This window comes from Canis lupus, chromosome 20, assembly GCF_003254725.2.
Source record: "Canis lupus dingo isolate Sandy chromosome 20, ASM325472v2, whole genome shotgun sequence".
Lineage (NCBI taxonomy): Eukaryota > Metazoa > Chordata > Mammalia > Carnivora > Canidae > Canis > Canis lupus.
In genome coordinates this window covers 50,780,026-50,804,006 of record NC_064262.1, presented here as the reverse complement: position 1 = coordinate 50,804,006, position 23,981 = coordinate 50,780,026, and the positions used below count along the sequence as shown (strand labels likewise).

The following is a 23,981-nucleotide window of genomic DNA, read 5'->3' as shown; positions in this document are numbered from 1 at the left end:
GCCTTTCCCAGTGGTTCCCAAGAAGCTCAGTCTCCTTAGCACTCAGGAAAGGATAGCCCCCATCCCTGGCTGGAGAAACAAGAAAACACCTACTCTCCAGCCTCCTGGAACAACCACCCACACTGGGCTCCAAGTACCCTATTTCAACATCAGAGCTATTCAAAATCCCCAGCTCCTCTTCCAGAGGTTGTGGATTCCCCAGTCCTTGCTCAGAAATCCGATTCCTGCCCTTATGGGTTCCGGGATCTCAGTACCATCTTCTTTTTTAATTTATTCATAAGAGAGAGGCAGAAACACGCAGAGGGAGAAGCAAGCTCCATGCAGGGAGCCCGACATGGGACTCGATCCTGGGTCTCCAGGTCCACGCCCTGGGCTAAAGACAGCACTAAACCGCTGAGCCACCGGGGCTGCCCTCAGTACCACCTTAAGGCCAACCACCTAGCCCCTAGAAGTTTGGGGACTTCCCCAGGCGACTGGTGTTCCCAGAGAAGGGCAGGTTGGGAGACCTACTGAGAACCCCCTCCAGCCACGTCTTGAAGCCATGCGCAGACCTCCGCGCGAGGGGCGCAAATGCCGCCCCAGGTCCCGCCTTTGCCGACACCTCCCTTACTAAACCACGTCCCCTGTACCCGTAAGTCCGCGGGGTACACACCGCCTGCCCCTTTTATGCCCAATCAAGAATCGGTTTGAAACCAGTATTCTACATGCCTCGCTCGCAGCAGTCCCCGCCTCGAGATCCCACGCCCTTATGCCGTCAGCAAACTTGCAATTGGGCGCTGTTTCGGGCTCCGCCTACGGTCGCGCCCCATAGGTGTTTCCCGCCTGGAGCTCCCAGCCAACCGCTTGGGAAGGGACGTTTTCCCAAGGCTCCGCCCCCAGAGCCGCCGCGTCCCTGCTCTCCTGACAAAGGGCATGGCGCTGTCCAGCGTCCTGAAGCCGCTGTCCCAGCGCCTCTCGAATAGTGGCGGCATCCTGGCGCCCCCAGCCCTTTCTGCTGAGGAGCACTGAAACCCCTAAAGCAGATGTCAGTGAATCTCAGCTGCACCCCACCTCCACACCCCAGTTTACCTCTTGGTAACAAAGCTGGCTTCACGCTCTGCTAAGAAACCCCACCATCCCATCTAGACGCTCAGAGGAAAGTCCTCATTGCAAACCAGAGGCTTTGCAGAAACTGGCGCTGTGACCTTCTCACGCTCATCTTCCCTTCCTTCCCTCACTCCCTCCAGCCACACTGACCACCCCGCTGCACTGCGAACAATCCAGACACATTCCCGCCTCAGGGCTTTTACTCTCACTGTATCCACTGCCTGAAATGCCCTCTCCGAGAGCTAGCTTTTTTCTTTTCTTTTCTTTTCTTTTCTCTTCTTTCTTTCTTTCTTTCTTTCTTTCTTTCTTTCTTTCTTTCTTTCTTTCTTTCTTTCTTTCTTTTCTTCCTTCCTTCCTTTCCTTCCTTTTCTTCTTATTCTTCCTCCCCCTCCTCCTTTCTCCCCCTCCTCCTTTCTCCCCCTCCTCCTTTCTCCCCCTCCTCTTCTCCCCCTCCTCCTTTCTCCTCCTCCTCCTTTCTCCTCCTCCTTTCTCTTTTTTTTTTTTTAATTTTTTTTTTTTTTATTTATGATAGTCACAGAGAGAGAGAGAGAGGCAGAGACACAGGCAGAGGGAGAAGCAGGCTCCATGCACTGGGAGCCCGATGTGGGATTCGATCCCGGGTCTCCAGGATCGCGCCCTGGGCCAAAGGCAGGCGCCAAACCGCTGCGCCACCCAGGGATCCCTCCTCCTCCTTTCTCTTCCTCCTTTCTCCTCCTCCTCCTTTCTCCTTCTCTTCCTCCTCCTCCTCCTCCTTCTTCTTCTTCTTCTTCCTTCTTTCTTCTTTCTTCTTCTTCTAGTAATTATACCCAATGTGGGGCTCGAACTCACAATCCAGAGATAAAGAGTCACACGGTCCATCAACTGAACCAGCCAGGTGCCCCTCTCTCTGAGATCTCAATGTGGCTCCTTCCAGATCTCCTTCAGGCCTTAAATCACATCTCACCTTCTCGGCAATTGTGGTCCTGACCAGCCTACTTAAAATAGTCACCTTTCAGGGGCACCTGGCTGATTCAGCTGGTAGAGCATGCAATTTTTGATCTTGGGTTCATGAGTTCGAGCCCCATGTTGGGTGTACAGATGACATAAAAAATAATACTCACTTCCCAACTCTTTCTCCTCTGCCCTGCCCTATTTATTCCCTAGCACTCATCATCACTTGAGTTATGGTATGTTTAACTTATTTTTCTTGTTTGCTCATCCAGGGCATGGATTTTGGTCTCCTTGTTTACTGCTGTGTTGCCAGCAGTGAGAACAGAGACTTGCACAGAGTGGACACTTCATAATGTTTATTACATCAATCTTCATGTGTGTATTTGAGCACTTAAAATGTACTAGGCCCTGTACACCATCATAATGATCCTCTGCCCCAAATTAAAGATTAAGAAAGTGATACCGAGAGTAGCATCACCTGACCAAAGTCACCTGGCTTCTGAATCCCCCTCCCCCACTCCCAGATTCCTCTGTTTGTAACCTTTTAACCCCTGCTCTATGTTGCAATCCCTAATGCTGCCTTCTCCTTCAGGAAAAGAAGCTGTATGGGAGGGTGGCTTCACAGAGCTCAGACAGGACTAGATTTCAATTCCTGTTCCTTGATTACTAGCAATGTGACCATGAGCAAGTCGGTAAATGTCTGTGCTCCAGTTTCTTCATAAAATGGGAATGATAATGGTATCCACCCCCCTGTACTGTGAGAAGTGATGACACTAGGGCTTACCAGACAACTGGCACACACGGGCGCCTGCTCCAATAGTGTTGGCAGGGTTGGTTCTTCATCATCATCATACTATTATTTGAGGAAACTAAACAAACAACAAAACACATTTTTAAAAGATTGTATTTATTCATCAGAGAGAAAGAGGCAGAGACACGGGCAGAGGGAGAAGCAGACTCCATGCAGGAAGCCCGATGTGGAACTCGACCCCCAGACCCAGGATCACACTCTGAGCCAAAGGCAGACGCTCAACCCCTGAGCCACCCAGGCATCCCAACGAAACACATTTTAAAAAATCAAGAGGAGGGATCCCTGGGTGGCGCAGCGGTTTGGCGCCTGCCTTTGGCCCAGGGCGCGATCCTGGAGACCCGGGATCAAATCCCACGTCGGGCTCCCAGTGCATGGAGCCTGCTTCTCCCTCTGCCTGTGTCTCTGTCTCTCTCTCTCTCTCTCTCTGTGACTATCATAAATTAAAAAAAAAAATCAAGAGGATGTCTTGTTCCCTTGGCAGCGGTAGTTGCAGGGGATTGTGCAGACATGGCCAAGATTAAGGCTCGCCACCTTTGCAGCAAGAAGGAAGAGCTGCTTATACAGCTTTAAGAAAGACCTGAAAAAAAAAAAAAAAAAGAAAGACCTGATGGTGGAGCTGTCCCAGCTGTGGTGCCAAGTGACAGGCAGCTCTGCTTCCAAGCTCTCCAAGATCTGAGTTGTTAACAAACGTTCTTTGCCTGTGTTCTTTCTTACCGTCATTAACCGGACTCAGAAAGAGAACCTTGGGGAATTCTACAGGGGTAAGAAATACAAACCCCTGGATCTGTGTCCCAAGAAGATGCCATGCGCCGCCGACCCAAGAAGCACGGGGAAAGCCTGAAGACCAAGAAGCAGCAGCGGGAGGAGCAGCTGCACCGCCGCAGAAGTACATAGTCAAGGTCTGAGCACTCGCATCTGTAAAACACAAACGAGCAATAATGACAACAACAATAATAAATCAAGAGGATTGCTAGCCTAGTATTATGTCTTGCAAAAAACATAGAGGGAGTAGAGCATGCAACTCTTGATGTTGGGGTAGTTAGTTCGAGCCCCACATTGGGGGTAGAGTTTAAGAAAAAAAGAATATATCTATTATATATATATATAATATTATATATATAACATTTATTTTTTTAAGATTTTATTTGTTTATTCATGACAGAGAGAGAGAGAGAGAGAGGCAGAGACAGGCAGAGGGAGAAGCAGGCTCCATGCAGGGAGCCCGACGTGGGACTCGATCCCTGGTCTCCAGGATCAGGCCCTGGGCTGAAGGCGGCACTAAACCGCTGAGCCCCCGGGGCTGCCCATATTATAACATTTTGTTCAAAGCACTACATTTAGAAAAGGAAATGTTCAGGGCCACCTGGGTGACTCATTGGTTGAGCATTTGCTTTTGGCTCAGGTTGTGATCCTGGGGTCCTGGGATCGAGTCCCCCATCTGGCTCCTGGTGGAGAGGGGGCTTCTCCCTCTGCTTATATCTCTGCCTCTCTCTGTGTGTCTCTCATGAATAAATCAATAAAATCTTTTTTTTAAGTAAAAAATAAATAAAAAAAGGAAATGCTCAACAGCTCAACCATGTTGAATTCTATCACCAAATTCCCTAAACTGAGTAGTGAAAGATGTCACTAAATGACTCGAACATCTGGAAAAATGTCGAACCTTAGTAACAATCACAGACATGCAGACTAAAACCCCAATGAAACACCATTTCATATACACCTGGTTGACAGAGTTGAAGAGTTCTGAAAATGAAAGAAGTCCCAGAGATTCCTTATTTGTCTGATGCTCAAAGTAATCTCTAAGGGCACCTGGCTCTGTCGGTTAAGCACCTGCCTTTGGCTCCAGTCATGGTCCTGGATTCCTGGGATTAAACTCTGAGTCTGGCTCAGCGGGGAGTCTGCTTCTCCCTCTCATACTGCCCTCCCCCCACCTCCGCTCATGCTCTCTCACTCTCTCTCAAATAAATTATTTATTTTTAAAAAATGTAATCTTGGGATCCCTGGGTGGTGCAGCGGTTTGGCACCTGCCTTTGGCCCAGGGCATGATCCTGGAGACCCGGGATCAAATCCCGAGTCGGGCTCCCGGTGCATGGAGCCTGCTTCTCCCTCTGCCTGTCTCTGCCTCTCTCTCTCTCTCTCTATCATAAATTTAAAAATTTTTAGGGATCCCTGGGTGGCGCAGCGGTTTGGCGCCTGCCTTTGGCCCAGGGCGTGATCCTGGAGACCCAGGATCAAATCCCACGTCAGGCTCCCGGTGCATGGAGCCTGCTTCTCCCTCTGCCTGTGTCTCTGCCTCTCTCTCTCTCTCACTGTGTGCCTATCATAAATAAATAAAAATTAAAAAAAAAAAAAAGATTTAAAAAAAAAATAAAAAAATAAAAATTTTTAAAAAAAATTTTAAAAAATTAAAAAAAAATAAAAATGTAATCTCTACGCCAATGTGGGGCTCAAACTCAGGACCCTGAGATCAAGAGTTGCACACTGGGCTCCTGGGTGGCACAGCTGGTTAAGCGTCTGACACATGCAAGCTAACTTATATGGCTGTTGTGGGTCTCAATTGCTGTAATCACCTGGAAAAAGTTGGTACTGCCTAGTAAAATTGAATATATCCATCTGGTCTAGGGTCTTGTAAGTCCATTTCTAGGATTCTTGCACAAGAATACAAGGAGATGTGTAAACAGATGCTCACAGCAGTACTGTTTATAATAGCACAAACAAACAAGTAAAAACCCTGAAAAGTTTGCAAGTTCATTGACTGGAGAATGGATAAGTACACTGTGGTATATTTATACCAATATATGAGGCTACGTTGATTTGCAGGAAAAAAAGAATGGACCGTAACTACATACAACACAAATAAGTCTTTATCTCTTTTAAGACTTTTATTTATTTATATGCATGAGAGACACACAGAGAGAGGCAGAGACATAGGCAGAGGGAGAAGCAGGCTCCATGCAAGGAGCCCCATGCAGGACTCGACCCCTGATTAGTGTCTCAGCACTAATAAGTCTTAGACACATAATCTCAGAAAGATAAAGTAAATCACAGGGACTAGGTGATATAACAATCTTTTATTTTTTTTTAACAATGTTTTAAAGACTTTATTTATTTGACAGAGAGAGAACACAAGCAGGGTGAGCAGCAGGCAGTGAGAGAAGGAGAAGCAGGCTTCCCACAAAGGAGGGAGCCCAAAGCAGGGCTCAATCCCAGGAGCCCTCCTGGGATCATGTCCTGAGCCGAAGGCAGACGCTTAACCTATTGAGCCACCCAGGCGCCCCTATAATGATTTTATTAGACTAGATGGAATAGGCACTGCGGGACAACTGACAGTTTATCTCATGCCTCCTTTTTGCAATTGAATTATAAAATAAATATTATGAAACTTACATTTGGAGTAAATTATAATGTTGGGAATGTTTTGGGGGGCAATTCCATGAGTTGGTGATCCATGACTAGTGGGAAATGGTAGTTCAAAGACGCCATTTAGGGGTCCCTGGGTGGCTCATTTTGTTAATCATCTGCCTTCTGCTCAGGCCTTAGTCCCAGGGTCCTGGGATTGAGCCCCACTTCCAGCTCCCTGCTCAATGGGGGTCTGCTTCTCCCTCTCCCTCTGCCTGTGTCCCTGCTGTGCTCTTTCTCTCACTTTCTCTCGAATAAATGAATAACATATATATTTTTTTAAGGCAGAGACACAGGCAGAGGGAGAAGCAGGCTCCATGCAGGGAGCCCGATGCTGGACTCGATCCTGGGACTCCAGGATCATGCCCCAGGCTGAAGGCAGGCACCAAACCGCTGAGCCACCAAATCAATTTGATCCCCAAATAAATAAAATCTTTTTAAAAAGGCTCTATTTATAAAAAGTATTAAAGGTTGTAGAAGATGAAAAAAAACCCCATACCTAAATAATCAAAAACAACATCAACAGGAAGAAAATATACATTTGCTAATATATGCTGACAAGTATCTGTGAGTGTAGACAAGAATGAATAAATACTAAACATTACTTAATATCAAAGGGTGAGAATTTAAAAAAATAAAGGGTGAGCATTGTTTTGGCGGGGAACACACAAGTGGGAAAGATAATTCACAGTATAGATTTTATCCACATTTTAAAAAAGATTTATTTGTTTATTCATGAGAGACACAGAGAGAGGCAGAGACACAGGCAGAAGGAGAAACAGGTTCCCTGCAGGGAGCCCGATGTGGGACTCCACCCCAGGACCCTGGGATCACACCCTAAGCTGAAAGTAGACGCTCAACCACTGAGCCATCCAGGCGTCGCTTATCTACATTTTTAAAAAGCCATGTGGTTATGTATTATCTATTTTATTTATTTTATTTTTTTAAATTTATTTATGATAGTCATATAGAGGGAGAGAGAGAGGCAGAGACACAGGGAGAAGCAGGCTCCATGCACCTGGAGCCCGACATGGGATTCGATCCCAGGTCTCCAGGATCGCGCCCTGGGCCAAAGGCAGGCGCCAAACCACTGCGCCACCCAGGGATCCCTGTATTATCTATTTTATTTTATTTGGTTATTAATTATTTTTAAAAGTAATCTCTATACCCAATGTGTGGCTTGAACCCACGACCCTGAGATGAATAGTTGTATGTTCTTGCAACTGAGCCAGCCAGGTGCCCCATATATTATCTGTTTAAAACCTTAGGGCAGGGATCCCTGGGTGGCGCAGCGGTTTGGCGCCTGCCTTTGGCCCAGGGCGCGATCCTGGAGACCCGGGATCGAATCCCACATCGGGCTCCAGGTGCATGGAGCCTGCTTCTCCCTCTGCCTATGTCTCTGCCTCTCTCTCTCTCTCTCTGTGACTATCATAAATAAACAAAAATTAAAAAAAAATAAATAAAACCTTAGGGCAGCCAGGGTGGCTCAGTGGTTTAGCGCTGATTTCGGCCCAGGGCGTGATCCTGGAGACGCAGAATCGAGTCCCATGTCGGGCTCCGTGCATGGAGCCTGCTTCTCCCTCTGCCTCTCTCTCTCTCATGAATAAATAAATAAAATATAAAAAAATAAAATAAATAAAACCTTAAATTAGGGCAGCCCCGGTGGTGCAGCGGTTTGGCGCCACTTGCAGCCTGAGTGTGATCCTGGAGGCCGGGGATGGAGTCCCACATCGGGCTCCCTGCATGGAGCCTGCTTCTCCCTCTGTCTGTGTCTCTGCCCCCTTCTCTCTGTGTCTATGAATAAATAAAAATCTTAAAAAAAACCTTAAATAAGGTTATTTAATAAAACTGAATCCTAAGTAAAGCTTATTACACTCCTCTGCTTTCAAAATTTTCGTTGTATTTGATGTATTTTTGTGTACATGTTTTCATTTCTTTATATATATTTTTACTGTAGAAAAATAAATAAAATTTACCATTTTTGCCTTTTTTTCATATTTGCTAAGAGATTTCCTCCCCAGTTTTATTGAGATACACTTGACATATAACATTGTATTACTTTTATTTACTCCTTTATTTGTTTATTTATTTGAAGAAATCTGTACGTCAACATGGGGCTCACACTCAAGACCCTGAGATCAAGAGTTGCACACCAGGGTGCCTGGGTGGCACAGTTGGTAAAGCGTCTGACTGTTGGTTTTGGCTCAGGCCCTGATCTCAGGGTCATGGGATCCAGCCTGGAGTGGGCTCTGCACTCAGTGCAGACTCTTCTTGAGATTGTCCCTCTCCCTCTGCCCCTCCTGCTTGTGCTCTGTGTGTCTCTCTCTAAAATAAATAAATAAATAAATAAATAAATAAATAAATAAATAAATAAATAAATCTTAAAAGAAAAGAGTTGCACACTCTACCAACTGAGCCAGCCAAGTAGCCAGGGTATTAGTTTTAAGTGTACAGCATAATGATTTAATAAATGTATAAATTTCAATTAAGATTTGTAATCTTGGGCAGCTTGGATGGCTCAGCAGTTTAGCACCGCCTTCAGCCCAGGGTGTGATCCTAGAGACCCAGGATCGAGTCCCACGTTGGGCTCCCTGCATGGGGCCTGCTTCTCCCTCTGCCTATGTCTTTGCTTCTCCCTCTGCCTATGTCTTTGTGTCTCTCATGAATAAGTAAATAAAATCTAAAAAAAATAAAAAAATAAAAAAATAAAATCTTTGGGAAAAAAAAGATTTATAATCTCTGCACCCAGTGCCCAGTGTGGGGGCTTGAACTCACAACATGGAGATCAAAAGTTATACGCTCTACTGAGCCAGCTAGGCGGCCCTCAAATGTATCTAATGTTTGAATGGGAAAAACAAACATCAGGGGCACCTGGGTAGCTCAGTTGGTTGAGCATCTGCCTTTGGCTCGGGTCACGGCTCTGGCTCTATCCCAGGACCTTGGGATAGAGCCCCTTGTCGGGCTGCCTGCTCAGCAGGGAGTCTGCTTCTCCCTCTCCCTCTGCTGCTCCCCCTGCTTGTGCTCTCTTGCTATCTCTCTGTCAGGTAAATAAATAAAATCTTTTTTTCAAAAAGAAATACAAACATCAAAAAATATTAAAAGGCATCGTCTTTCTGCATGCCAACACGAGGATCTTTGCAGAGCCCCTCCCCAGTGAAACTGGTGAAAGGTATTTTTTTTAAAGATTTTATTTGTTTATTCATGAGAGACACACACACAGAGAGGCAGAGACATAGACAAAGGGAGAAACAGGCTCGATCCTAGGACCCCAGGATCACGCCCTGAGCTGAAGGCAGATGCTCAACCACTGAGCCACCCACGTGTCCCTGAAAAGCATTAAAATAACAACCATGTAATGTCTCTGGAAGTGGTCCTAAGGGCACTTAGGAATGAGGAAGAAAGTATTCAAGAAAATTTATGAGAAAATTCAGTGGGATAATGAGTGTTTCTGGTGTTTATTATCTTTTACCTTCCTTCCTTCCACCAGCTCAGTGACATGGAAACTCCACTCCAGACTGGTGCAACCAGGCACATAAGGTTTGTTCATCCTGAGTCCCCAGTGTGTGTGTGTGTGTGTGTGTGTGTGTGTGTGTGTGTGTGTGTGTGATTATTGTCTCAGGAGGGGCAACACCTCAGCATTTCTTGTCACTAGGCTGTTTGAGGCAAGTGCAGCTCTTCAAAGAGAGAATAACTGAGTATTTCCAAAATCATGGAGAGGCTCTGATCACCAGATTCAAGAATTTGAAGGAATCTCAAATAGGATAAATGACAAGAAATCCACACTGAGACACATCGTATAAAATTGCAAAATGGCAAATAAAAAATAATGATTTTTAGGGGATCCCTGGGTGGCTCAGCAGTTTAGCGTCTGCCTTTGGCCCAGGGCGCGATCCTGGAGTCCCGGGATCGAGTCCCACATCGGGCTCTCAGCATGAAGCCTGCTTCTCCCTCTGCCTGTGTCTCTGCCTCTCTTTCTCTATCATGAATAAATAAATAAAATCTTTTTAAAAAATAATAATTTTTAGCGGAAACCAGAAAGAAGAGATCACAAGAAATAGCATTTTTTTTAAGAAATAGCATTTTTAAAATATATTATTTACTTATTTATTTGACAGAGAGAGCATAAGCATGGGAAGCAGCCAAAGGAGAAGCAAGCCCCACCCCTCAGTGAGCAGGAAGCAGGATGTGGGGTTCCATCCCAGGACCCTGGGATCATGACCTGAGCCACAGAGGTGTCCCAAGAAATAGCATTTTGATTGAGACCCTGATCCTTCCCCGCCTCCCCTTAGAATTTTAAACATACTTTTAAATTTAGTACTGGGGCTAAGAAGCAGCAAGGGTACTAGAGCAGAGTCTGGGATTAAAAGAATGTAAGGAAGTGGGGTGAGTCCAGCGGTTTGGACGAGGAGGCAGCCACCTGCTAGGGAGGGTCAGCTTCAAAGTGTCCATCCAGGGTGGCCTCCGCCTGTCCCTCTTCCTAGTCCAACACCTGCAACCTCGAGCCCTCTGCCTCTCCAGGGTCATGAATGAAAGCCCTGGACCAGACCGCGGACGAATGGGCACAGGGGATTGCTTATTTGCTACGCCCCGCCCAGCTCAGAGCCTGCAGCCCGCGATGGCTGGGTCCCTTGTGCCTGCTGCGGCCAGGCCACGTCCTTTGTCGCCCTCACCTCCAGTAGCTTCTTTCCGGCCGGTACTCTGCTCGGGGGCCGCCGCAGCAGCCACAGCATCCGTGCAAACAGCATCTGGTCCTCACCACCCGCCCGGGAGCTCCTGCAGAAGCAGAGGGTGAGGTGGCCTGGCTCCCCACATTCCCGCCGCCTACTTAACGGTGACAATGTTACAAAATCCTACTTAACAGTGACCGTGGAAGCCACGAGCCGAATATGTTCAGTGGGCTAAGAGAAATAACTGTCAACTTTTTTTCTTTTTCTTTCTTTTTTTTTTAAGCAGGCTTGATGCTGGAAATGGAGCCCAATATGGGGCTGGACCTCACCTTCCTGAGATCAAGACTTGACCTGAGATCAAGAGTCCAACGCTTAACAGAATGTGCCACCCAGGCGCCCTGAGACTATCTTTCAAGAACCAGGGTGACGCTCAGGGCTGACTCAGTCTGTAGAGCATGGGACCCTTGGTCACTCTTACCAGTCCTGAGTTGGATGGATTCCCATGTTCAGTGTAGAGTGTATTTTATTTATTTATTATTATTATTATTATTATTATTTTATTTATTATTATTATTTTTTATTATTAGATTTTATTGATGTATTCATGAGAGATACAGAGAAAGAGAGAGGCAGAGGCACAGGCAGAGGGAGAACCAGGCCCCATGCAGGGAGTCTGATGCAGAACTCGATCCCAGGTCTCCAGGATCACACCCTGGGCTGAAGGCAGTGCTAAACCAGTGAGCCACTGGGGCTACCCTGTAGAGTGTATTTTAAAAATTAAACACACACACACACCACCTTAAATCAGTAACTACAAATATTTCTTCAAGGAAAACAACATAACCAGATGGGTATACAAGTGGGTTAATAAAATATTCCAGAAAGAGATCATTCCAATTTTGCACAATATCTTCCAGGAAATAGATATTTGGACACCAAACTCAGATGAAGACAGTACAAGAAAGGAAAACTACAGAGCAATATAATTTATAGCAGATGTGTTGCAGCAATTTTACATAAAATGTTAATTAAAATTAATGTAAAATGCCATAGTATATTAAAAGATACCGTGACCAAGGTGGGCTTATACAAGAATGGAAAGAAGTGTATTAATAATAAGCAGCTGGAAATTACTGATATATCAGATGTAGGGAGGAAGGCAGAGGTCAAGGACCACCCGTAAGTTTCTGGTTTTCTGGTCTGAGTTCCTGGAAGGGTGGAAGGAGATAGGTAAGCTTGGGGGGGACAGTAAGGAGCGTTGCATCTAGAGTTTGAGTGCCTACAGACAGCTAGTGGAGATGTCAAGGAGGCATCTGTAAAGAGGAGTTCAATGAGAGGACTATGCTGGATTAAAATTTGGGCATTGTCAACGTATAGAGGCTTTTTTTTTTTTTTCAAGGTTTTATTGGGATGCCTGTGTGGCTCAGTGGTTTAGCACCTGCCTTAGCCCAGGGTGTGATCCTAGAGCCCAGGATCGAGTCCCACATCGGGCTCCCTGCATAGAGCCTGATTCTCCCTCTGCCTGTGTCTCTGCCTCTGTCTCTCTCTGTCTGTCATGAATAAATAAATAAAATCTTAAAAAAATAGAAAAATATTTTATATATTTATTCATGGCAGATAGAGGAAGAGAGGCAGAGACACAGGCAGAGGGAGAAGCAGGTTTCCTGCAAGGAACCTGATGTAGGACTGGATCCTGGGATTCCAGTATCACACCCTGAGCCCAAGGCAGAGGCTCAGCCGCTGAGCCACCTAGGCATCCCTGTGTGGAGGCTTTATTTTTATTTTTAAAAAAAAATTTTTTTAATTTATTTATGATAGTCACAGAGAGAGAGAGAGAGAGAGAGGCAGAGACACAGGCAGAGGGAGAAGCAGGCTCCATGCACCGGGAGCCTGATGTGGGATTCGATCCCGGGTCTCCAGGATCGTGCCCTGGGCCAAAGGCAGGCGCCAAACCGCTGCGCCACCCAGGGATCCCCTGTGTGGAGGCTTTAAAAGTACAATATAAGTTATAAGCGACATGATACAGAGTGATAGAGGTGCAACATTATTAAGACTGGGGGAGTCAGGAGCAACTGACAAAAAAAAGCCATGGGAAAATCAGAAAGTATGGCAGACAAAGGCAATAGCAAGTGCAAAGGCCCTGAGGTGGAATCTCATGGTTGCGCATTTTCCAGACTTGGCCTCAGTGAAGACTCCTGCCACCCTGAAAAGCTGGCATCATTAGCCTAAGGCTCCTTAAGGGTCAGAATCTTGTTCAGATCAGCACAATTTAGGCCATTGGGCCACTGAGAGGAAGGATTCTGGGGCAATGGCGCCCTCTGCTGGCTGGGATAGATATCCGCTCCATTTTCAACAATAACAGTTCTTATATATTATATAATACTTGGTTATTAGAGGAACACAGCTAGTGCTCAATAAATCCATGACCCAGCCTCTCATCCCTGTGCAGCACAAAGGCTGGCACTAGTAGGGATGTATATACGTAGGTCTTCACTGAATAAATGAATGAATTAATGTGGTTAGGTTCTGGGTCTCAATCTGTAAATCTGGCATTCTTTCTCTCATTGTATAAATCAATGTATATTCAGCATGTACTGGGTGCTAGGTGCTGTTCTAAATTCTTGGGACAAATTAATGGACAAGATAGACAAAAGCCTGTGCAAGGCATCTGATTAAGATCTCTATATGCATGCTTCTCAGTCTTTACATAGTTTTTATTTATTTATATTTTTACCCTTTGTTAAAAGATTTGTAGCAATCTCAACACCCAAGGTGGGGCTTGAAACTAAAACCCCGAGATCCAGTGGCATGATTTACCGACTGAAGCCAAGCCAGGCGCCCTTTTACAACGTTTTTAATACCGAAACACAATTATTCGCCCCATTTTATACAGGAGAAAAATGATCGCTTAGAGAGAGGCTTTGATTGTAGAGCAGGCAAGTGGCCGGGGTGGGGTTCAAACCCATAAGTATATTTATTTTTCCCGACAACACGCAGCGGGTGGGAGCGAACTGGGCGCTCCGCGGGGACGAGCGCGCCGGCGTCTGTTGCCATGGTTCCCCCACTCTCTTCCGCGGCTGCAGCCCGCGCCCGCGTCACGTGACTCCAATCAACATGGCGCCGCCCAGGGTGCTGCAGTGTCCACGTGGTTCCGTCAGCTAAGATGGCGGCAGCAGTAAACCCCACGTCTCTAGAGTCGGCCCCGCGCATCATGCGGCTGGTGGCCGAGTGCAGCCGATCCAGGGCCCGGGCAGGAGAGCTGAGGCTGCCGCACGGGCCGGTAGCCACTCCGGTGTTCATGCCAGTGGGCACGCAGGCCACTATGAAGGGCATCACGGCCGAGCAACTGGACGCGCTGGGCTGCCGCATCTGCCTGGGCAACACCTACCATCTGGGTCTGAGGCCGGTGGGTGGGTTCTGCCTTGTTGGGGCGGCGGCAGAGAGTGGGGAGTACGGGCTCCTCCGAGACACGGGCCTCCAAGTCAATCCACAAACACCTACCGAGTGACCCTGGTGGCCCGGGCCTTGTGTTGGGCGTGAGGGAGCGGCGGGGACCCGAGCTGGCCAGCTCTGTCCTTCAACATGAGCCCTCAGGGCAGCGCTCGCCCCTAACCTGATCCTTTCTTCCGCTAACCCAGGGACCCGAGCTGATCCAGAAAGCCCACGGTCTCCACGGCTTCATGAACTGGCCCCACAATCTGCTGACGGTGAGGTGGCATCGGGGCCGGGGTCCCAGGGCACTTGTCAGAGGTGGAGGGTCTCCAGTCCCACCCCTCTGACCGCCCTGCGGTGGGATTTCCCCCAGGACAGCGGCGGCTTCCAGATGGTGTCTCTGGTGTCCCTGTCCGAGGTGACGGAGGAGGGCGTCCGCTTCCGCTCCCCCTACGACGGCGACGAGACCCTCCTGAGCCCGGAGAAGTCCGTGGAGATCCAGAACGCTTTAGGTGAGCGAATCTGGGGCGGCCTCCCCTTCCCTTGCCTCTAGAGGGTGGAGGTGAGGCGGGCGCTTTCCTTCCTTGCTGCTGGGCTTCGGGTAGGTCACTCCCCTTGCCTGAGCTTCACACGAGCGGACTTGAATGGGGATAGTTCACAGGAATAATGACGTAATGTTTGTAAATCTCTTAACACAGTGCCTGGCGTGTCGTAGCTTTTGTTATGATTTTATTGCTATTATTTCTCCTAAATGACAAATTAGCTCGGCAAAGATATGTTGAAATTATGGAAGCACCAAAGGGGGATTGGGGAAGCTTTAGGTCCCTCGCATTTCCATCAGTACCCCCTCCCCCCCCCCCACCCCCCCCCCCCGCCATTCCTTGGTAAAGACAATGAACGTTTCTCTTTATTGTATATAGTACACATGTAGTTTCTAGCTCTACCCCCTTCCCTTTTTCCTTTTTTTAAATGATTTTATTTATTTGACAGCTCGCAGAAGTGTGAAAGCAGGGGGAGCGGGAGGGGGAGCTAGAGAAGCAAGTTCCCTGCTGAACAGGGAGCCCAATGGGGGTTGGATCCCAGAACCCAGGAATCATGTCCTGAACCCAAGGCAGATGCTTAACTGACTGACCCAGGGGCCCCTCTTCCTTTTTTTTTTTTTTTTTTTTGTTAAAGATTTTAATTATTTGAGAGGGTGGAGGGAGGGGCAGAGGGAGAGGCAGAGGATCCCAAGCACTGAGGAAGGGCCAAGGGCTGGATGTGGTTTTCGAGGTGGGTCTGGATCTCCCCACCCTTGAGATCATGACCTGAATGGAAATCAGGAGTCTGGGGTTTAACTGACTGAGCCACCCAGGCACTGTCCTTTTTTTTTTTTTTTTTTAAAGAAATTTGCTCCTTGAAGAAACGAGTTCCTTTCCCCTGTAGTGTGTCACAGAGAATGACTTTTGCTGGCCACTTCTCCATAGTGCTGTGTAACAGTTTTCCTCTGCCTTCTGGGTTTACTTAGTTGGTGGGGGTCAGAGTTCAAGGTCTGCGCCAGATTCACGTTCTTTCCTTTGGCAAGAGGGCTTCACATCATGTATATTTCCATCAGGAAGCCCCTAATGTCTGCTGGTGTCTCCCAGTGAACCATCAACACTCTGCCTGGGACTATCATGCCATTAGGAGTTCCAAAGTGGTAATATTCTTTCTTCATTCATCAACCAGGTTATTTCTGTAAAGACAAATGTCCCTCACCTACCCTTGGGAGACCAGCTTGTTTAATTCATATAGGAAAAGTGGGATTCATTCCTTTCCTCATTTACTGGGTTTTCATGGATTAATTACTTAGCATCTTCCAGCAGTGATGAATGAATCTTTTCATTCAGTTTTTCTAGGATCACCATGATATCATGGGTTTGTTTATTTATTAAATTGCCCCATCTTGGGTTTGTGTGGTGCACTGTGTGTGCTTTTTTCCTGTAATGATGCATCTTGGCAATATTCCCTGGGCGTTTCTAACATGTATAAATCCACAGCCCCTAATCTGAAATTCTTCAGGTCAGTTCAGAATTGTAATATTTTATAAAAATAATGTAGTATACATAGCATCCTAGAAGGTCTGGGGCAGTACCCTGTGAAACGTTAATTTTTCTTTTTTCCATTAAAAAATATTGTAGGGCAGCCTGGGTGGCTCAGCGGTTTAGTGTCGCCTTCGGTCCAGGGTGTGGTCCCGGAGACCTGGAACTGAGTCCCGTGTCTGGCTCTCTGCATTAGCCTGCTTCTCCCTCTGCCTGTGTCTTTGCCTCTATCTCTGTGTCTCTCATGAATAAATAAATAAAATCTTAAAAAAAAAAATGGTGGTGGGGCACCTGGGTGACTCAGTGGTTGAACGTCTGCCTTTGGCTCAGGTTGTGATCCCTGGGTCCTGAGATCGATTCCCATATCAGGCTCCGCGCAGGGAACCTGCTTCTCCCTCTGCCTAGGTCTCTGTCTCTCTCTGTTTCTCATGAATGAATAAATAAAATCTTTAAAAAAAAAAAATTGTGGCAAAATACATGTCACATAAAAATTTACCATTAAAAAAATTTAACCATTTTTACTCATTTATTTTTACTTTTCACTTTTTAAATTTACTTATTTCTTTAAGTAGGTGCCATGCCCAATGTGGGGTTTGAACTTGACTGTGAGACCCAGAGTGGCATGCTCTACTGACTGAGCCAGCCAGGCACCCCTATTATAACCATGTTTAAGTGTCCAAGTCAGTGGCATTATGCACATTTGCATTGTTCAACCATCACCACCATCCCTCTTCAGAACTCTTCATCTTGTGAAACTGAAACTCTGTTCGCATTAAACACTAACTCTCTATCCCTCTCCACCAGCCTCTGGCTCCTCTTACCTACTTCCTGCCTCTATGAATTTGACATTTCTAGGGACCTTATATAAATGGAATCATACAGTATTTGTCTTTTTGTGTGTGGCTTATTTCACTGAGCATAGTGGCCACAAAGTTGTAGTATATGTTAAAAGTTTCTCCCCCCCCCTTTTTTTTAAATTTTCTTCCTTTTTTTTTTTTTTTTTTTAATTTTCTTCCTTTTTAAGACTGAATAAGCACCTGCTAAATTGGATTTTATGAAAGATTATAACTGTTCTGGGTTTTGCTGCCAAATTAGGTATGCCATAAGCATAAGATAAAGTCTTTGATTTTAAGAAGCTTCTTGATTTTGGAATTGAGGGAAAGGAATGTTCTGTCAAGGGTTGGACCATGATTTATTTAGCCAGTTCCCTGTTGATGGTCACTAGGGCTCCCATCATGCTATTGCCTGCTATACCATGGAGGATCACTTTGTAGACACAACATTTTGTTTTTAAAAGGTAAATTTGGGGATCCCTGGGTGGCACAGCGGTTTGGTGCCTGCCTTTGGCCCAGGGCGCGATCCTGGAGACCCGGGATCGAATCCCACGTCGGGCTCCCGGTGCATGGAGCCTGCTTCTCCCTCTGCCTGTGTCTCTGCCTCTCTCTCTCTCTCTCTCTGTGACTATCATAAATAAATAAAAAATTAAAAAAAAAAAAAAAAGGTAAATTTGCAGAAGTGGAAGTTTACTCTATGTGCCTGGGCAGGGTTTTAGCTGGGTGAGGCAAGATCAAATGGGTATCTTTAAGAGCTCTCTCTGGTTGTTGTATAAACAGACTGGGGGGCTGTGTGGGAGTCAGCAAGACCCAAGGAGGAACTTCTTGAGTCCTGATTGTCCCCAACAGGAAGTGAAACCTTTCCTAGTGATGGTGCTTCTGTCTCACCCCCCACTTCCCCCAGGCTCAGACATCATCATGCAACTGGATGATGTGGTCAGCAGCACTGTGACGGGGCCACGTGTGGAGGAGGCCATGTACAGGTGTGTGTGTGTTTGTGTATTGGGGGAGGGGATCCTAATCCTATAGCTTTGTCTCCCTACCCTAGGGCTCATGACTGGGGTCCTCTTACAGGTCAATTCGCTGGCTGGACCGTTGCATTGCAGCCCATCAGCGGCCAGACAAGCAAAACCTCTTTGCCATCATCCAGGGTGGGCTAGACGCGGACCTCCGGGCCACCTGCCTCGAAGGTAGAGCCAAGTGTTGGTAGATCCAGGGCTTGTCCATCACTGAGGGCCCCACCTGGGCCTGTCATGTGATGGTGCTGATGGTGGTTGTTGATGGGTGGAAGGAATAATCGAAGCAAAGGCCCAGAGGCAGAATGGACTAGAATCTTCGCAGAATGATTGGAAATCCAATAGCTAGCAATTTTGGGATGTTCACCAGACGCTATGCCACATGCTGGTACAGATTGACCCATTGAGTTTTTGTAACCATCCTGTAAGGTTACAGAAGGGGAACCTGAAACATAGAGGTGTAAAGTCACTTACCCCAAGCCACGCAGCTTGGATGTTGCAGAGCTGGGAATTGGAGCCTGTTCCTGGGTTATAGAACCTATGGCGTTAACCAATACAGATGCTGCTTCCTCTTCAGGGTCAGGAATGAGGGGTTGGGCTTGGGGCATTGTGCTGACGTTGGAGGCCCTGGGATACCACACTGAGGTACTGGGGAGCCATTGAGGCCTGTTGAGTGGGAAAGTGACAGGGAACAAGGGGCATCATAGAAAAATCCCGGTAGGATAGGAAGCAGAAGGCCCATGAAGACATTGGAGTATTTGCTCAGGGGAAGAGTGACAGGCCTGTATGAAGGACATGGCAATGGAGACAAAAGGGAGGCAGAGATGGGGCTCAAAGGCAATGAGGTGTCATGGGCAAGACTCTGGATCCTGGTGTTTGGCTGGCAGGATCCATACCTCTGATTTGCTGCCGCATGGCTGTGAACCCTTGGGCTAGTGGCTTGGCCTCTCTGAGCCTCACTTTTTTCTCTGTAAAATGGGCACATATCCCTATGTCATAGGGTCGAAGTGAAGATAAACGGGAAAATGTTCAAAGTCTTGTGCCTGCACCTGGCAGGCATCAGTGTGTGCCATTGTGAAGACTGCCCTTGTTGTAATTCCTTTTGTCCTCAAGCTGTGCCCAGCTCCCGGACTGGTAAGTCTTTTTTATGGAGATCCCCAGTTAGAGATAACATTTCATGTCACAGCCCAGTATATGTGGACATAGATGAAAGCAGAAACCAAGACTTCATGAAACATGATCCTTATACGTGAAACATGTTCTGGTATTCTCTGTTCTCTCATTAAAAAAAAAAAACAAAAAACTACCATGCTAGTCTTGCCCTGTAGGATTCATTTCTTGGCCACCTGCAGGTTGACCAAGAAATGAATTCGACAATCAGGCCAGCCTGACTATGCTGGTGGTGCTTCTCAAAGTGCTCCAAGCTCACCTGCACCAGCCCCACCTGGGTTTTCCCCAACGACTGGATTTGAGTCCACTGTAGGGGCACCCAGGAGGCCACATTTGAACAACTTGTCCCTAGTTGATTCTGATGTGCATTCCAGCTTCGAAACCTGACCCTTGGATCGGGTCCCTTTTGTGGATACTGTGGCCTCCCCTGGTTGAACTAGGCAACTGGGGCCCAAGACATGGCTGGGTGTGGCAGTTAGACCCGAGTTCAAATCCAGTCTCTCGAATATGCGGCCTCTGGCCAATGTCAAGCTCTGAACACCTTGACAACAAGTGCGGAGCTGCCGCCCATTCTCTGCAAATTCTGGAGCCTAATAGCCCATTTTGAAAATGCAAACCACTCAGGAATTTGTAGCTAACTCATTTGGTGGCAAGACCAGACCTCTGGTTATTCACCCCAGTTTTTGGGAGTCTCTACGTGTTTTGCTGCATAAATGTTTCACTGTTTGAGTACAGGCTGTTATCCAGCATATAGGATGTTTACTGTTCTAAATCTGGAAAATTCTCAGTTTTGAAAACATACCTGGCTTCATCTTAGGTGTCGGCTGGGAGCACAGGCTGTGGGCCTCTCCTGAGAATTGAAGGATGAGAGGGGACCTCACACGCAGCAGGCACTCAACAAATGATAGCTGAGATCACCAGCAGCCCTTAGACAGACAGACAGACCCCCTCCCCCCCTTTCTTCCTGAGGGACTGTGGAGGTCAGGGCCGGCTCTGCCCTGGGGCTGCAGAGGAGGAGGCATATGTTCTTTTGTCTGGTGGCCCCTCACATTGCCCTGTGCCCCCAGAGATGACCAAGAGGGACGTGCCGGGCTTCGCCATCGGGGGCCTGAGTGGGGGCGAAAGCAAGGGCCAGTTCTGGAGGATGGTGGCTCTGAGCACCTCAAGGCTGCCTAAGGACAAGCCACGATACCTGATGGGGGTCGGGTATGTGGGGGAGAGGCGAACCGGCCCTACCTGCGGGGAGCGGGTTCCTGGGGACTCCTGCGTGGGCTGGCATTGGTGGAAGGACACAGCCCTGCTTGGGAGGGGACCAAAGGAGAACATGGCTTTCCTCTGGGGGTGGTTCAGAGGGAATGTGGCCCAGTCCCTGGGGAGCCAGAGTGTGTGTGTTGGGGGAGACCTGGGTGTGTGACCAGGGCATGAGGTTCTCTGCTCCCTCCCCTCCATGACCCTGCCCCCAGCTATGCCACTGATCTGGTGGTCTGCGTGGCTCTTGGATGTGACATGTTCGACTGCGTCTTTCCCACAAGGACTGCGGTGAGGCCCTGGGCAGGGGGCAGACGGGGCAGGGGGTGTTGCAGGGGTGGGCAAAGTGGGGGTGGGGCCAGTGAGCATGAAGATCTGGTTGACCCATCTTCCCTTCCTCCACCCTTCCCCCAGCGCTTTGGCTCCGCTTTGGTGCCCACCGGGAACCTGCAGCTGAAGAAGAAGCAGTATGAGAAGGACTTCCGACCCATAGACTCCAACTGTACCTGTCCCACCTGCCAGAAGTAGGGGAAGATGGGCCTGGGGGCTGGGAGAGGGTGTGGAGGGGTGCAGGACTCTGCATGGCTGAGCCTCACCTCCTGTCCACAGGCACAGCCGGGCCTTCCTGCACGCACTGCTCCACAGTGACAACACTGCTGCCCTGCACCACCTCACTGTCCACAATATTGCCTACCAGGTGGGCCTACGGCCAGGGTGGGCCAGGCATGGTGTTGGGGGAGGAGGTGGTGGTCATGGGGGAGGATTCTGGGGCCCCTTGGCTGAGACCTTGGCTGACGCCTACCCCCTGCAGCTGCAGCTGATGAGTGCTGTGCGTGCCAGCATTGTGGAGAAGCGCTTCCCTGACTTCGTGCGGGACTTCATGGGCACCATGTATGGGGACCCCACCCTCTGTCCCACCTGGGCCACTGAAGCCCTGGCCTCTGTGGGAATCACACTGCGTTGATCTGGCTTGGGGGAGGGAGGGAACGGGAGGTATTGGAAGGATTTTTAAAAAATTATTATTCTAACTTAGACTATCTGTGCCTTCTTGGGAAGGTGGCCTGTCTCAGTCCTCTTCTTCCTCTGAGTGTCTCTGTGGCCAGTGTTCCCTCCCCTTGTTGATAATAATAAGTAACCACAGCAGCAGCTGATATCTGGAAACTACCTGGCTCAGCCCAGCATAGAGGATGCGCCACAGTGTGGGAGCTGCATCCTTTTTCCTCTGGCTCAAGGCCTCCAGCTGTCCTGAGAGGGGCACCTCTTGTTCCCCCACTTTTCAAAAGTGAGGAAACAGGCATAGAGGGAAATAGCTTCCCCAGGGTCACCACTGAGAAGTAGTAGCCTGGCTCCAGTGCTCATGCTCTTAGCCTTGACTCTTGACTTGTGGCACAATTTTGCTGTCAGTAAACATGGTGAGGACGGTAGGTGTGATCCAGCCGGTGCTTACACTGTGCCTGGTACTGTTCTAAATGGCTGTTGTCTGTGTTTAGTTCTTGCCACCCTATGATGCACGTGTAGCTGCATTCCCCATTTTACAGATAAGGAGACAGGTTTAGAGGAATGACATGAGCAAATAGGCGCATGACTTAACCTAGATATGGCCAATTACAGAGCTGCTGCTCTGAGAAGATAAGGGTTTTTATATTGAGAAAGTAATCCAAAAGTAGGATCCACTATTCCAATAGCATAAAAATGCAACTACTTTCATCAATGTGTGTATTCTCTCAGAGGTTTTCCATGTGTATATATTTTTCATGAATGTGGGCCTCCTTTACGAGTGGTTCTGTATCTTTTTTTTTCTCTCAGTATATTTCAAATTGTTAACATGTCGGAACATGAAGACTTCCTGTGTTTCTTACAGTTCTTGCACAGTATTTATTTAACCAGCTCAGAGAAGGAGCTTCTAGGGTGTTTCCAGGTTGCCGTGGTGAAGGCTGCAATGCCACGCCTTGTCTCGGTTGACTTTTTTGCCCATCTCTCTGCAATCGGGGTTTTAGGTCTTGGAGCAGGCATATACCATGGGCCACTCTGCCGTCCTCCTCCCCACTATTTCTCTATTCCTCCGATACTGCCCCATACTGCCCCATACGGCCCACTTCCCTACCTCCATGGCATCTGACTCCTTATTGGGCTGCTTCTCTGGCCAATCCACGCCCAGGGGATCAAATCACTTCTCATAAAATCCTTCCACCTATCTCAGGCTTTTTTCCCACGAGGTCAAGATTCCTAGTTCCAACACTGCAAAATAGTATCTTTTCAAGGGGAGAGGATCCGTTGAGTTTCATTGGGTGCTCCAAGAGGTCACGATGCGCTCAAGTTGAAGAGGTAGGGGAACAACGTTGCAGCTGTTAGCCGAGTCAAGTCGTGGCGTGAGCGGAGGGTGTTCCTAGGAAAGGGCACAAAATTTGTAAAAGCATGAAGGTGGGACTTTATAGGAATAAAAGGGAGAGACAAGGATGCAGCGCCAGCCCGCCTCTCCCTAGGAACCACTAACGCCCGATTAATCTTCAAAGTGTATTGCAACCCCGCGCGAAGAGTTGGTTTGCAAGCCCGGGGCCGAGATGCGTTCTGGGACTTGTAGTTTTCTCTAGAGGCCGGAAACGCAGAAGCGATTATCATTACCAGGTCCCACCACGAGGTGTCGCCCTTCTTTGAGTACGGTGGCCCTTCTTTACTCCAGAAGACTCTAATAGACCTACAACAATCACAAGAACGGGAGATTCTTTGATTGACAGCTAAGTTCTCAATCAAAGTCAGGATTCGGAGGTCAACGCCCGTCCTCTTTGGCTTTGTTGGTTGGAGGAACGGAGTGATATTTATATAAGCCAATGGGAAATTCTTAGGGAACTAGGTAGTATCAAGTGACAAACCAGAGTCTATGAATCGATCCCTAACGTCATTGGCCCGCACTGTTGACTGGCCCGTCTTCCTGCCAATGAGACTTAGGTTTTCTTGCCGTCAGGGACCTCCCCAAGATGGGCGGGGCCAACAGTGCCTTTTCCCGAAACACCGCCTCCTGGCCTTGACAACTCGCTGCCCCACGCTATTGGCTCTTGCGCAGAAACGACAGTTCTGGCGTCCAATGCGCCCGCCGGGAGGTCCCCAGGGGGAAGGTCTACTCAACCGGAGACCTATGCCTCTCTTTCATTGGCTCCTGGGTACGAGTGGCAGCGGGGCCGGCCAATCGGGGGCGGCATGAGGGCTTTGGGCGCAGCCCCGGGGCCCGGGCGGGAGGTCGCTCGGGTCGGGTGTCGTCTGAGAACCGGATGAGGCGGCGACTGTGAGGCCGAGCCGGGAGCGGGCGTCGCGCCGAGGCCCGGGCGGGCGGG

General features: G+C 48.2%; 1 protein-coding gene and 1 long non-coding RNA gene across 2 annotated transcripts; one reads left to right on the top strand and one right to left on the bottom strand.

Moving 5' to 3' along the window:
- The first annotated feature begins 13,994 nt into the window (after window positions 1-13,994).
- Window positions 13,995-22,512, top strand: QTRT1 (queuine tRNA-ribosyltransferase catalytic subunit 1). The gene is made up of 10 exons (XM_025457544.3): window positions 13,995-14,299; window positions 14,532-14,600; window positions 14,699-14,837; window positions 18,123-18,201; window positions 18,293-18,408; window positions 20,472-20,610; window positions 20,868-20,943; window positions 21,067-21,176; window positions 21,262-21,349; window positions 21,464-22,512. Exons 1-10 carry the CDS (start codon window positions 14,057-14,059, stop codon window positions 21,614-21,616), a joined length of 1,212 nt encoding a protein of 403 aa, XP_025313329.1. The 5' UTR covers window positions 13,995-14,056; the 3' UTR covers window positions 21,617-22,512.
- Window positions 22,059-23,979, bottom strand: LOC112666514 (uncharacterized). The gene is made up of 4 exons (XR_003140877.3): window positions 23,523-23,979; window positions 23,275-23,347; window positions 22,757-23,038; window positions 22,059-22,631 (listed from the first exon to the last, which is right to left on the bottom strand). It is a non-coding gene; the product is annotated as an uncharacterized LOC112666514 (long non-coding RNA).
- Between the last annotated feature and the right edge of the window lie 2 nt (window positions 23,980-23,981).